Source organism: Mandrillus leucophaeus, unplaced genomic scaffold (assembly GCF_000951045.1).
Source record: "Mandrillus leucophaeus isolate KB7577 unplaced genomic scaffold, Mleu.le_1.0 Scaffold150, whole genome shotgun sequence".
In the NCBI taxonomy this organism is placed as follows: Eukaryota; Metazoa; Chordata; class Mammalia; order Primates; family Cercopithecidae; genus Mandrillus; species Mandrillus leucophaeus.
This window is the reverse complement of record NW_012101477.1, coordinates 4,796,655-4,811,804: the sequence shown is the minus strand read 5'-3', so window position 1 is coordinate 4,811,804 and position 15,150 is coordinate 4,796,655. Positions and strand designations below refer to the sequence as shown.

General features: G+C 41.6%; 1 protein-coding gene across 1 annotated transcript in view; it reads right to left on the bottom strand.

The window, feature by feature from the left end:
* RBL1 (retinoblastoma-like 1) overlaps positions 1-15,150 on the bottom strand; it is a 100,511-nt gene that overhangs the window by 17,867 nt on the left and 67,494 nt on the right. Inside the window, exons 17-19 of the mRNA XM_011975026.1 lie at positions 10,678-10,854; positions 8,383-8,454; positions 6,047-6,137 (exon numbers count right to left, since the gene is read on the bottom strand). Coding sequence (XP_011830416.1) covers positions 6,047-6,137; positions 8,383-8,454; positions 10,678-10,854 — 340 coding nt within the window. The remainder of the gene's footprint in view (positions 1-6,046; positions 6,138-8,382; positions 8,455-10,677; positions 10,855-15,150) is intronic.

The following is a 15,150-nucleotide window of genomic DNA, read 5'->3' as shown; positions in this document are numbered from 1 at the left end:
GCTTGAACCCAGGAAATCAAGGTTGCAGTGAGCTATGATTACCCTATTACATTCCGGCCTGGGCAACAGAGCAAGATCTCATCTCTAAAATTTAAAAAAACTAAAGAAAAAAAAGACATTAAAAAAAATATACTCGTCCAGGTGTGGTGGCTCACGCCTGTAATTCCAGCACTTTGGGAGGCCGAAGTGGGAGGATCACTTGAGCCCAAGAGTTCAAGACCAGTCTGGGAAACACAGTGAGATCCCATCTCGGTCTCCCAAAGTGCTGGGATTACAGGTGTGAGCCACCATGTCCGGCCAGAAATGGGTTTTTACTGATGAAAATAGTGAATGGTTTATTAAGTGGGACTAATGCTAAAAAAACCATACTCATTAATATAATAAATTTGATATTGCTTATAAATAATAGCTATTACTAAGGCCTTACTATGAACAAAGCTTGTATTAAATATTATATATATGCATATGTGTATACATAGTTGTGTATTGCATAATGATGGGTTATCTTCTCAGAAATGCATTGTTGAAATGATTTTGTCATGAGAATACTATAGAGTATACTTACACAAACCTAGATTGTATGACCAACTACACACCTAGGCTGAATGGTATAGCATATTGCTCCTAAGTTACAAAACTGTACAGCATGTTACTGTCCTGAATACCACAGGCAATTGTATCACAATGGCAAGTATTTGTGCACCTAAATATATCTAAACATAGAAAAGGTATAGTAAAAATACAGCATTATAATCTTATGGGACCACTGTTGTATGTGTGGGCCATCACTGACTGAAACATCATTATACGGCACATGACTGTGTGTGTGTGTGTGTGTGTGTGTGTGTATGCACACACATACATACATATACATACAGTTATATTTTTTATTTTTAGAGACAAGATCTTGCTCTATCACCCTGGCTGAAGTGCAGTGGTGCGATCATAGTTCACTACAATCTCAAATTCCTGGATTCAAGTGATCTTCCTGCCTCAGTCTCCCAAGTAGTTGGGACTACAGGTGTCAGCCACCATGCCCAGCTAATTTTTTATTTTCATTTGTTGCAGATGGGGGTCTTGCTGTGTTGCTCTTGCTGGTCTTTAATTCCTGGGCTCAAGGGATCCTCTTGCCTCAGCCTTCCATAGTGCTGGGAGATTACAGGCATGAGCCACAACACCCAGCCTAAATATAATTATTTTTAATCCGTAAAATAAGTTTCTAAGGAAGTAATGTAAAGTTTTCAGTTAACTACAATACACTTGAGTACAGTGTTACGTTTGTGTTACTTAGGTTAAGCTATAACCTAGGTCTCACAAGTATTCTAATTAAGACTGCCGCTCTGGAGTGGTCTGCTAACATGACAATGAAGAATTCATAGCCCATGAGGAGTGAGCGGGTGTTTTAATCAGGAAATTCTTTCTCCACTCAACAGTTTCTGTTAGGCATATCTCAATCGATGACCAATGCTTTGCTCATTAACATACTTAAAGTCAGAATTTTTTTTTTTTTTTTGAGAAAGAGTCTTGCTCTGTTGCCCAGGCTAGAGTGCAGTGGCACAATCTCAGCTCACTGCAACCTCAGCCTCCAGTGTTCAAGCAATTCTCCTGCCTCAGCCTCCTAAGTGGCAGGGATTACAAGTGCTCACCACCATGCCTGGCTAATTTTTGTATTTTTAGTAAAGATGGGGTTTCACCATGTCAGCAAGACTGGTCTCGAACTCCTGACCTCAAGTGATCCACCCGCCTTGGTCTCCCAAAGTGCTGGGATTACAGGTGTGAGCCACCATGTCCGGGCAGAAATGGGTTTTTACTGATAAAAATAGTTAATGCTTATTAAGTATGACTAATGCTAAAAATGAGCTCATGTTCAGGAAATAAAAAGTATTTAAGATAAGCAGATTGGTTAAAATATTTGAGACACTACCCTCAATAGCCATGAAAGTGATGAAAGATCCAGTGAAGTCTCTAGGCTTTACTCTTAGGGATAATAACGTTAAGGCTAAAAGCTCTAAGAAGTCCTGTGTCCAGCCCTGAATTCTGATCCACGGTATTTGCTTGATGCTAGCCGTAAGGTTGACTGAATCCTGCATCTGAAATCTTGGCACCCATTCTTGAGCAAGTCTTTTCCTTGGGTGGTGGTCAGACATAGAACTGGGATATATGAACTTACTGCATAGGATATATAAATTGTGTGTGTGCTTTTTAAACAGTAATTATTTTACAACCCATAATGAATTTGTTTATAGAACCAGAACTGTTCTTCCCAAGTCGGTGTTCTTTGGTGTGTCCAAATCTGGGTCATAGCATCTAGACATAGCTCTAAGAACTGGAAGGTGACTTATCTGAATATAGACTTGTCTGATTGCATATCCTCCTACATAACTTTCTCTCTCTCTCTCTTTTTTTTTTTTTTTTGAGACAGGGTCTTGCTCTGTCTGGAGTACAGTGGCAAGATCATGGTTCACTGTAGCCTTGACATCCTGGGCTCAAGCCAACCTCCCAATTCAGCCTCCTGAGTAGCTTGGACTATAGATGCTCACCACCATGTGTGGCTATTTTTAAAAAATTTTTTGTAGCAATGGGCTCTCACTATGTTACCCACAATGGTCTTGAACTCCTGGGTTCAAGCCACCCTCCTGGCTTGGCCTCCCGAAGTGCTGGGATTATAGACGTAAGTCACTGTGCTCTCACTCTCTTTATGAGTGCCAGAATTCCTGAGTTCATCATCACTGGATATTCTCCCTGCCCCGTGCCACCACCACTGTACAGGACCTGTAACAATGATTGTTTGCTTATTTGCTAATAAATATAGTTAATAACTGTATATAAGACAGAGTGCGGTGACTCACACCTGTAATCCCAGCACTTTGGGAGGCCAAGGCAGACGGATCACTTGAACCCAGGAGTTCAAGACTGGCCTTGGCAACATGGTGAAACCCCATCTCTACAAAAAATATAAAAATTAGCCAGGCTGTGGCTGAGCCGAGAATCACTTGGGCCTGGGAGGTCAAGGCTGCAGTGAGCTGTGACTGTCCCACTGTACTCCAGCCTGGGTGACAGAGCAAGACATGGTCTCAAAAAAACAAACAAACAAACAGACAAAAGGTCAGGTGCAGTGGCTGACGCCTGAAATCTCAGCACTTTGGGAGGCCAAGGTGGGCGGATCACCTGAGATCCGGAGTTCAAGACCAGCCTGGCCAACATGGCAAAACCCCGTCTCTACTAAAAATACAAAAATTAGCTGGGCGTGATGGCAGGTATCTGTAATCCCAGCTACTCGGGAGGCTGAGGCAGGAGAATCACTTGAACCTGGGAGGCGGAGGTTGCAGTGAGCCGAGATCGCACCATTGCACTCCAGCCTGGGCCACAAGAGTGAGACTGTATCTCAAAAAAAAAAAAAAAAAAAGAAAAAAAAGAAAAAAAAGAAAGAAATTGTGTAGCAGAATTTGATCTGAAACCTATATATACAGGAAGTGGCGAACTCTCAGTCACCTCAAGTTTCTTTGGCAGACACTTATCAAAAAGAAAACAAAACAGAAAACGACATCATCTATTATCTTTTGCTTCTACTCTCTACTTCACTGCTCTTGTAGCTCAGATACTTGCTAGCAGTTAGTTTCCCATAGAAAAAACACAAAACAGGCAAGGGATCCACAGCTTTCTAGCTAACCTGATGTCTGGTTTTGTAGGAACAGAAAAACCACCCCAGATAGGTAAGCAACATGTATAACAAATACAGAAAAAGGCTTTTTAATAGTTTGTCAGGGTTACTGTCTGCATTTGTTGTTGTTTTGTTTTTTTGAGATGGAGTCTCACTCTGTCACCCAGACTGGAGTGCAGTGGCAGGATCTTGGCTCACTGCAACCTCTGCCACCCAAGTTCAAGTGATTCTCCTGCCTCAGTCTCCTGAGTAGTTGGCATTACAGGTGCCTGCCACTGCACCCACTGCACCTGGCTAATTTTTGTAGTTTTAGTAGAGACGGGTTTCACCATCTTGGCCAGGCTGGTCTCGAACTCCTGATCTCATGATCCACCCACCTCGGCCTCCCAAAGTACTGGGATTACAGGTGTGAGCCACCACGCCTGGCCAGGGTTACTGTCTTATATACTCCTCATTGCCTTGAAAAGGCTCCAGAATAACACACTTACGTAAAAAGAATTGAGTTTGGCCTATTATCCTCAAAAAGTCAGATTCTAGGACATTATTAAAAGATCTTTTTGGTGAATGAAATCTTAAAAGTTTATATCCCAGTGGACATCATAATGATTATGGATATTTTTATAATTTAAAAACTTGTTTTAATTCATCAGATTTTCTTTTAAGAATTTATCCTAAGGATGTGGCCTAAATATTTAAGCTACAAATGATACTCATCACAGAGCTGTGTGTAACTAGAAGCAACCTGGCCAGGCATGGTGGCTTACACCTGTCAGCCCAGAACTTTGGGAGGCCAAGGTAGGGAGATTGCTTGAGTCCAGGAGTTGGAGACCAACTTGGGCAACATGGCAAAATCCCACCTCTACAAAAAATTAGTTGGGTGTGACAGCAAGACTGAGATGAAAGGAACGGGGGAGGTCAGGGCTGCAGTAAGCCGTGATTGTGCCACTGCATTCCTGCCTGGGTAACAGAGTGAGATCCTGTCTCAGAAAAGAAAAAAAGAAAAGAAAAGAAAAAAGAAAAGAGAAAGGAGGGCAGGGGAGGGGGAGGGGAGGAGAAGGGATGGGGATGGGGAGAAGAGAGGAAAGGAGAGTGGGGGATAGGAGAGGACAAGACAAGACAAGATAAGAAAAGAAAAGAAAAGAGAAGAAAAAAGGAGAAATGACCTAAATATCTCACACTGTGGCATTAAAGAAATCACAGTACCTAGGCTTGGCACAGTGGCTCATGCCTGTAATCCTAGTACTTTGGGAGGCCAAGGTGGGCGGGTCACTTGAGCTCACGATTTCAAGACCAGCCTGAGCAAACATGGCAAAATCCTGTCTCTACAAAAAATATAAAAATTAGCCAGGGTGATGGCGCATGCCTGTAGTTCCAGCTATTCGGGAGGCTGAGGTGGAAGGATTACTTGAGTCTGCGAGGTCGATGCTGCAGTGAGTCATGATCATACCACTGCACTCCAGTGTAGGTGACAGAACAAAACCCTATCTCAAACAAAGTAAAACAAAAAAAAAATCACAGTATATACACATGTATATATTACATACACCTTAAATACATGGAAAGATGAGACAAGGGAAAGGAGGTAGACAGAAGAGGTGTATGAATACTAACCATTTGATTTTCTTTTCTTTAAAAAAGATTACTAGTGCCTGAAGTCTTAGCATGATGGTGGCAAGAGGGTGCAGTCTTGCCTGTGGTAGCAGAATTACCTATAAATAATACTTATATGAACAGGACATTTTCTTTTGTGTGTGTGTGTGCGACAGAGTCTCACTCTGCTGCCAGGCTGGAGTGCAGTGGGTGATCTCAGCTCACTGCAACCTCTGACTCCCGGGTTCAAGTGATTCTCCTGCCTCAGGCTCCCGAGTAGCTGGGACTACAGACGCATACCCCACAACTAGTTAATTTTTGTATTTTTTAAAGTAGAGATGGAGTTTCACCATGTTGGCCAGGATGGCCTTGATCTCTTGACCTCGTGATCTGACCGCCTTGGCCTCCCAAAGTGCTGGGATTACAGGCGTGAACCACCACGCCCAGCCAGGACATTTTCTTAATAGACTCCTCGGGAAGATTACTGTCAGCTACCTTGTTTTCCCTGTCATTCAGATTTAAGAATTTTATTAAGTCTTTTTTATATGTTTCATTAACATGTATAAGTAGACTAGAAAATTTCTTCCAAAACACAATTAACGGGGGACAAATTAATGGTTTCAATAAACTATACCAGCACATTCTAATCTCAAACATAATTGTTTTCAAAACGTGTGTGTATTGTCTACCTCACCTCCTCATGATTCACATTTCCATGTTGTCTGACACCCACTGTATTATGTACAGTGTGATCCAATGTGTTTTACATATAGTATGTTAAATTGGATAACTTACCACAATCTATCATTTCAAAGTCATCATTTATATTTTTATTATATGCCACAAATTCTCTTGGAATACTTTTCAGCAGAACACTTCTATATACCTACACACCAGAGGGGAAAAAAAGGACTGCTCAGTCACAGAGGTACATGTTAAACAAAATCAAAGTGAGAAGAGCAAAATATCAAGCCAATGAAAAACTATTTGTCTGTATAAGTGATACTCAAGGGTAAAATATTATTAGCTCTAGTAAGCATAGATTATAACACATACTATAAAAGAGGGGATACTGGAGAAGAGCTTACCATCTAAGATGGGCTTAGTTTATAAAACAGAAGAAATAGCAACTAAAGACTGATGATTGGGTTTTACTAAATAAAAGCAACTTCAAAGACCTGAGTTTGGTCAGGTGCAGTGGCTCACACCTGTAATCCCAGCACTTTGGGAGGCCAAGGCGGGCAGATCACTTGAGGCCAGGCATTCAAGACCAGCCTGGCCAACATGGTGAAAGCCCGTCTCTACTAAAAATACAAAAATTAGCTGGGCATGGTAGCACACACTTGTAATTCCAGCTACTAGGGAGGCTGAGGCAGGAGAACTGCTTGAAGCCAGGGGGTGAAGGTTGCACTGAGCTGAGATTGCACCACTGCGCTCCAGCCTGGACAACAGAGCAAGACTCTGTCTCAAATACAAAACAAAAGAAAACAAACAAACAAACAACAAAAGACCTGAATTAATTCCTCCTTTTTAATTCCTTACACAACAATCGATTGGTCTTTTTTTTTTCTTTTTAGAGACAGGGTCTCACTCCATGGCTCAGACTGGAGTGCAGTGGCACAATTATGGCTCACTGTAGCATTGACCTCCTGGGCTCAAGCAATCTGCCTGCCTTGACTTCCTTAACTGGTGGGATTACAGGCGTGAGCCACTGTGCCTGGCCAAGAGTCGTTTGTTCTTAAAGCAGCTTGTTTTTCTGCCCCCAGCCCATTCCCATCTCCTTTCAGATGGCCACATGAAAATCTTTTCCCTTCCCTGCCCCTGAACTATCTCACCTCTGAGATAGCTGGAAAGGCATGATCCATTCCCCCTTGTACTATATTATAGGTTACTGGTATTAAGCGGATATTCAGGGAGCCATGGCTTGGCCCATTTTTGACTCACACTAACCTCACCTTAATGATCTTCAAGGACAATCTAGAGCTTTCTAGGCTCTGTTCCTGAGGGATTTTCCTGAAGAAGCCCAGAAAATCTTAGCTTATCACAGGATATAACAAATGCCTGTACTTGGTTCTTCAAATGTCTCTATATTGCTTGCTATAATGTATTTTAGGGCTTAAAGCTCTCTTAGAAGGGGATATAACTACTAATACTGAGGCCACATCTCTGTGTTGGTCTGCAATCTAGGCCACTCTCACTCTCTTTCTGGCTACAATTTCCAGGGCCAGAGAAGAGACCATTATGCTTCCTAAGAGCAGAGCAACCAGGTTCTTGAATGATCAAACCCTTAAGGTAATTTACTTGTGTTCTTCAGGTACAATAATAACAACAATATGACATTAACATTCATTAAATGCTTATTGTGTGCCAGTCCACTCTGCTACTATGACTGAAAGGTTTCATGCAATTTTCACCACAGAGAGAACAATATAATCAGAAATGTTTAACATCTATTCAAAGATGCAAACATTAGGGTGCTTAGCAGATGGCAAAAGAAGCTGTAGTTAGGTTAATGAACCCTAAAATTTCACTGGGTTTAAATATCATTAAAAAAATAAAGTTATATAATTAAAGAATATTATTATTATACATATCTTTTTTTTTTTTTTCTGAGATAGAGTCTTGCTCTGTCGGCCAGGCTGGAGTGCAGTGGAACAATCTTGGCTCACCGCAACCTCCGCCTCCCGGGCTCAAGCAATTCTCCTGCATCAGCCTCCCGAGTAGCTGGGATTACAGGCGTGTGCCACCATGCCTGGCTAATTTCTGTATTTTTAGTAGAGACAGACTGGTCTCGAACTCCTGACCTCAGGTAATACACCTGACTCCGCCTCCCAAAGTGCTGGGATTACAGGCGTGAGCCATTATACATATCTTTCATTAAATGAACAAATAGAATGGCAGAACTTATGAGAAGTATATGAAAGTATATGGATGAATCGGAAACAGTTAGATTTCCTGGCTTCTACTGAAATTGTCCTTTGATGAAATTATCTCTTGAGTTTTAATGTTATCCATTAAAACAGAAAATCTGAAGTATATTAAAACTATAAAATCAGTTTACCTTTTATATAACTTGTCAGTGGAAAACAGTAAATCTATTTTTGGACAGTAGGAGAAATAATGTAACTCACGTGACTATTAGCTTGGGGCTGATTCCTGTAACTTTTCATAATTTCTTGAAAAGTTCTTTCTTCTTTTGTTACCTAAGGAAAATAAAAACTGCTTTTATCAAATGCTTTTTGAAAGAAAAATGACTCTGAACAAAACTTCAATTATAAGTTGGCACTGAGAGCAACCTTGCAGAAAACCATTAACCCCAGGCCAGTCCATGACTAAAAACCACTAACATTTATGATTTTCTTTCTACTTTTACAGTTCAGGCTTTGTAGCCTGTGGGGAATCACTTAATAGTTTCATTAATCAAAAAGCACTGAAACTGTTATGGTGTGACTCTACTAAAAATCCATTTCTTTATATAAAAAAAGATATAAGAAAACTCAGATCTGTTTAATGCCCTGCAGTCTCCAGTTTTATTAATTTTAAGTACTTACTTAAAAGTAAATTAACTACATACAAAGGATTAAAAATATCTTACAGTGATGATCCTCAATCAAACTGAGTGGCTATTATAGGATTAGGTTTTAACATTTCAGGACAGACTGTAGGGTTTCTAATGTTTACACACAAGTCACAGTGGTGGCCAAAAGGAAGAAAAAGGAATTCCTTCTGGGATCTCTGTGATCATAAACTTCACTTAAGTTACTCCTTTCCCTTGCTTCACTGACCATTAGTGCTAACCCTGTTCTCTATAATGATGAGCTAGAAATGGCAAAGCCTGAACTCTAACAGTCTTCTGGAAAACACACGATTAGCTAGTAACACTTATCTTTTAAGTTTTTAATTCTTTTTTTTTCTTTTTTTGAGATAGAGTCTCGCTCTGTCATCTAGGCTAGAGTGCAGTGGCGTGATCTTGGCTTACTGCAACCTCCGCCTCCCGGGTTCAAGTGATTCTCCTGCCTCCGGAGTCCTTCCTGAGTAGCTGGGACTACAGGAGTGTGCCACCACGCCCAGCTAATTTTTGTATTTTTAGTAGAGACAGGGTTTCACCGTGTTAGCCAGGATGGTCTCGATCTCCTGACCTCGTGATCTGCCTGCCTTAGCCTCCCAAAGTGCTGGGATTATAGGCGTGAGCCCACGCCCGGCCCTTCAGGTTGAGTTTTCTAACTGCAACTTCACCATTCTGCAAATCAGCAAGATTCACTTCAAACACACGACTCTTGAGGCTATCAGATGCAATTTGGTTCCTTGAGTCCTGGTAACTAGTGTCTTTCCAGTATTTCTTGTATTGAACATAGTCGGTGCTTTTTTACATCAAACTAATCTTTCTTAAAAAATGAATCAACCATTTTCTTGTTGGCTCCCTTTTAGTTGCCTTTTGTATGGTGCATGTTCTCGTTAACTGCCATAGTGCTGCAGAAACAATTACTAAGTCCTATTATTTATTTATTTATTTATTTGAGACGGAGTCGTGCTCTGTCACGCAGGCTGGAGTGCAGTGGCGCAATCTCGGCTCACTGCAAGCTCCGCCTCCCAGGTTCACGCCGTTCTCCTGCCTCAGCCTCCTGAGTAGCTGGGACTACAGGCACCCACCACCACGATCGGCTAATTTTTTGTATTTTTAGTAGAGATGGGGTTTCACCGTGTTAGCCAGGATGGTCTTGATCTCCTGACCCTGTGATCCATCCGCCTTGGGCTCCCAAAGTGCTGGGATTACAGGCGTGAGCCACCGTGCCCAGCCTAAGACCTATTTTTTACAGAGATTTCAAAGAGGCATTCTGGGAGGAGGGGTCACAAAGGAGTTTAAAAACATATGCTCTGTCTCAAAAAGCTGAAAAATCAAATCTTAACTGTATATATCTGCTAGGACTGCCAGTGTGGCCAGTGTGGTAAAGACAAATGATTGTATCAGATATATGAGAATTTTAAAAAACAAGCAAGATATGTTATTCTATGACTTAAAACACGTTGTAGCAACTAGAAAGTAAAATGCTCTTCTGGGGCAGCACAATAAATCACGAGAAAGCAATATGCAATATGGTACAGAAACTTTTTTTTTTCTTGAGACAGGGGTCTTGCTCTATTGCCCAGACTGAAGTGCAGTGTCATGATCTCGGGTCACTGCAACCTTGGCCTCCTGGGCTCAAGAGATCCTCCCACCTCAGTCTCCCAAGTAGCTGGGCCTATAGGTGCAAGCAACAATGCCCAGCTAACTTTTACATTTTTTACAGAGACAAGGTTTCACCATGTTGCCCAAGCTGATCTCGAAATCTTGGGCTCAAGTGATCTCCTTGCCTTGACCTCCCAAAGTGCTAGGATTATACGTGTGAGCCACCATGCCCAGCCTCTTCTCCCAATGTATACATTACCTTTGCCATGATATAAAAGGCACAAAGGAGGAGCTGATCCAAATGCCTGTCTTTCATTAGATCAGGGCAGTGAACTAAAGTGAATTCAAAACACGTCCATATCTTCCTTCGTAACTCATTTGAAACATCCAGTTTTAGACATAGATCACGTAAGCGTACACTTGCCAAATGATAGACCTAAAATAGAAGGTAACACATTGATGCAAAACACCAAGTAAATCATTTCTCAAATTTTTATGTCTTACCATGAACATGGGCTTTCAGACCAAGATTAAAAACACAGGCTGTTGATATATTAAATTAAATAAAATTTCTGTTCTATAGCACTAGTTCACTGCTATGGCAGCAGGATATAGATTAAAGCAAAGCTACTTGAAAATTTTTTTTAAAGATATCATCTATTACTCTATGCTGCCAACTATGTAAAGAAAAACTGAAATATAGATTTACCTGCATCATGACAATTATGAATACATAATTTTTCCTTTTTTTTTTTCTTCTTAGGTGGATTCTCGCTTTGTCACCCAGGCTGGAGTGCAGTGGCACCATCTTGCCTCACTGCAACCTCTGCCTTCTGTGTAAAGCAGTTACTGCCTTAGCCTCCCGAGTAACTGGGCATACAGTTGCAGGCCACCATGCCTAGCTAATTTTTGTATTTTTCGTAGAGACAGGGTTTGATCATGTTGGCCAGGCTTGTCTTTAACTCCTGACCTCAAGTAACCCACGCACTGCAGCCTCCCAAAGTAATGGGATTACAGGTGTGAGCCACTGTGCCCGGCCCGAACGCATAATTTTTCAAAGCTCAGAAGTCTCTGTCTATTCTCTTTGGGTTCAGGTAAAATTGCTAGGAGGCCTAACATGCCAAATAATATACGTTTGACTCCAAAATGAGTCAGAAAGCAAAACCATTTAAAAATTGCTCCTATATTCTACACTTTTTATGAGCACAATGGGAACAAAACAGGAATGTTAAATAAGATACAAAGCTTTTTTTTTTAAAGCATGTGAAAATAAATTCAGTTCAGTTCCCTGGCCCTAAGATCCTGCAAGACTTTTATTATTTTAAGAATTGATAACCCTGATGTGGTATTCCTAAACCAGACTATTCTATTCAAACTCTTTTTTTTTTTTTTTTTTTGAGACAGAGTCTCACTCCGTAGCCTAAGTTGGAGTGCAGTGGCACGATCTTGGCTCACTGCAACCTCTGCCTCCGGGCTCAAGTGATTCTCGTGTCTCAGCCTCCCAAGTAGCTGGGACTACAGGCAAGCATCACTATGCCTGGCTAATTTTTTTTTTTTTTTTGTATTTGAGTAGAGATGTGGTTTCACCACGTTGCCCAGAGTGGTCTCAAACTCCTGAGGTCAGGCAATCTGCCTGCCTCAGCCTCCCAAAGTGCTGGGATTACAGGGTGAGTCACCGGCCCAAACTATGTCTTTAAATTTCCAGAGAGGAAAAAAAAAGAAAGTAAGTTACCCCTTACAGAAAATTATCTTTGGCAGAAAAATACCTACAAACTGAGCTTAAAAACTAATTTAAGCTACTCAGTAATCTAATATAAAGAGAGACAAATAGTTGACTCCAAAGCCACCAGTGATTTATTTTACAGCAAACAAATTTTCTGTATCCTCTCCCCTTGTTTCTGGTCCAGCCATGCTGAGGAAATAGTAGGGTCAGAGCAGAGGGAAAGACGCTAGAACTTTATATTCATGAAAGGATAAGATAAGAGATATAGTCCTAGCTAGAAGAATTAAAAATAATATGTAATTAAGTAACACTTGGTAAAGTATCTTTTACAGAACTGATCCAATGCTTACAGGATACACATATGCTGGCAGGCTTTTGATTCTAACATTCACGGTAAATTCTATTTAGGCATAGAACACCAGCATCACACTGAGTTCAGCATAGATAATCGTTATAATTTACTCAGTGAATGGTTATTTTGAATTTATTATAGATTCAGACATTTCAGTTCCTTTTATATTTTCTAGCTTCTTATCTATACTGAGTAGGTTATAATTAAATGAAAGGAAAAGGATGTTAGATTCTAAAACAACATTCAAAATGAAGAATTCACCAAAAAAAGCCTTACTTCTTTCAAACTTAGGTTAATTATCAGAGGCAATAATTTGCCATTTTGAAAATTAAAAACGGTAAGTAAATGGGGAAACCGCTATATTTTCAAGCTCTGTATTTTAAGCAGTCCTTAGGCATAGGAGGGGGTGGAGGGACAGAGAAGAGAAGCCAGTAAAGGTGGTGAAAAGAGCAAGACTCTCCCTCAACCATCCTAATTGTCAACCAAAGCAGCCTTGCTTTCATATGTTTTGTTTATACTTCTGGAGACTATTTCATTCAAAGAAGGGGTTTCCCTAAAAGATGAAATTCCTTGGAGAATCAGTTGCTCCAAAACCCACAATGTAATGAAAATAAATGAGCTATAATTGAAAGGAACAGAAGACAAAGAATGGTTGTAGAAGCTATAAATGAGTTGTTTTCCAGTGTCTGTCTCCTCTTCTGCAATAACAGAACCCTTGACATTTACACCTGGCTTCCTGTAATAAAGACTATATTTGCCCCTTTGAAAATTCTGCCTGGGCACGGTGGCTCACATCTGTAATCCCAGCACATTGGGAAGGTGAGGTGGATGGACTGGTTGAGTCCAGGAGTTTGAAACCATCCTAAGCAACATAGCGAAACCCTTATCTACAAAAAATTAAAAAATTAGCTGGGTGTGGTAGCCTGTGCCTATAGTCCCAGCTACTCAGGAGGCTGAGGTGAGAGGATCGCTTGAGCCCAGGAGGTTGAGGCTGCAGTGAGCCATGATCTTGCCACTGCAACCCAGCATGGGTGACTGAGCGAGACCTTGTCTCCAAAAAATAATAAATAAATAAATTCTACAAGTGGCTACATGACTAAGTGGGAAATAAACAGCACTGGTGTATGTAACTTCTAGGACAGGTTCTGAAGGTGAGGAGGCATGCTCTTTTTCTTCCTGCTGGCTAGAATGCAGATATGATATCTGGAAGGGAAGCAGTCATCATGGACTGAGTTAGAAACCTTGTGTTGAGAATGGCCAAAAAATCCTTGAAGGGACCTGGGTTTTTTTATTTTTTGAGATGGAGTCTTGCTCTGTCGCCCAGGCTAGAGTGCGGTGTCGCAATCTCGGCTCACTGCAACCCCGCTGCCCAGGTTCACGCCATTCTCCTGCTTCAGCCTCCCGATTAGCTGGGACTACAGGTGCCTGCTACCATGCCCGGGTAATTTTTTTGTATTTTTAGTGGAGATGGGGTTTCACCATGTTAGCCAGGATAGTCTCGAACTCCTGACCTCGTGATCTGCCCATCCCGGCCTCCCAAAGTGCTAGGATTACAGGCGTCAGCCACCACGCCTGGCCAGGACCTGGGTTCTTAATGGTCATGGTAACCACAGCAGTCCCATACTACTTACACAGACTTTACGTGCAAGATAAATTCTCTTGTTTAAGCTACTATTATTTTCAAACAGCTAAACTGAAATCTAAGAAATAAATACAGAATCACTATGCCCAAGGTCAGAAAACACGCTAGAGGTACTGTGAAAGAAATAGGATTTGATATAAAAACGTAAAAAATAATCCTCGGCCGGGTGCGGTAGCTCACGACTGTAATCCCAGCACTTTGGGAGGCCGAGGCGTGCAGATCACGAGGTCAGGAGATCGAGGCCATCCTGGTGAACACGGTGAAACCCCACCTCTACTGAAAATGCAAAAAAAAAATTAGCCGGGCGTGGTGGTGGGCGCCTGTATTCCCAGCTTCTAGGGAGGCTGAGGCAGGAGAATGGCGTGAACCCGGGAGGCGACGGAGCCTGCAGTGAGCGGAGATCGTGTCACTGCACTCCAGCCTGGGCGACAGAGGGAGACTCCATCTCAAAAAAAAAAAAAAAAAAAATTCCTCATGTTTTATCTTAATATAAAACTATCTAATTCAGAGCGTGAGCTAAGACTTTCCATGATAGCAAGTGACAAAAGAATGGAGAAAAACATGATTGAGGAAGAGTATAAATTAAGGAAGATTTATTTAGCATAGAGAAAAGAGGACATATAAAAAATTATTGCTGAGCACAGTGGCTCACGCCTGTAATCCCAGCACTTTGGGAGGCTGAGACGGATGGGTCACAAGGTCAGGAGTTCAAGACCAGCCTGGCTAAGATGCTGAAATCCCGTCTCTACTAAAAATACAAAAATTAGCCGGGCTTGGTGGCGCACACCTGTAATCCCAGCTACTTAGGACGCTGAGGCAGGAGAACTGCTTAAACCTGGGCGGCAGAGATTGCAGTGAGCCAAGATCGCGCCACTGCACTCCAGCCTGGGTGACAGAGCAAGACTCCCTCTCAAAAAAAAAAAAAAAAAAAAAAATTATTAGGCCAGGCGCGGTGGCTCACACCTGTAATACTAGTACTTTGGGAGGCTGTGGCAGTGGATCACGAGGTCAGGAG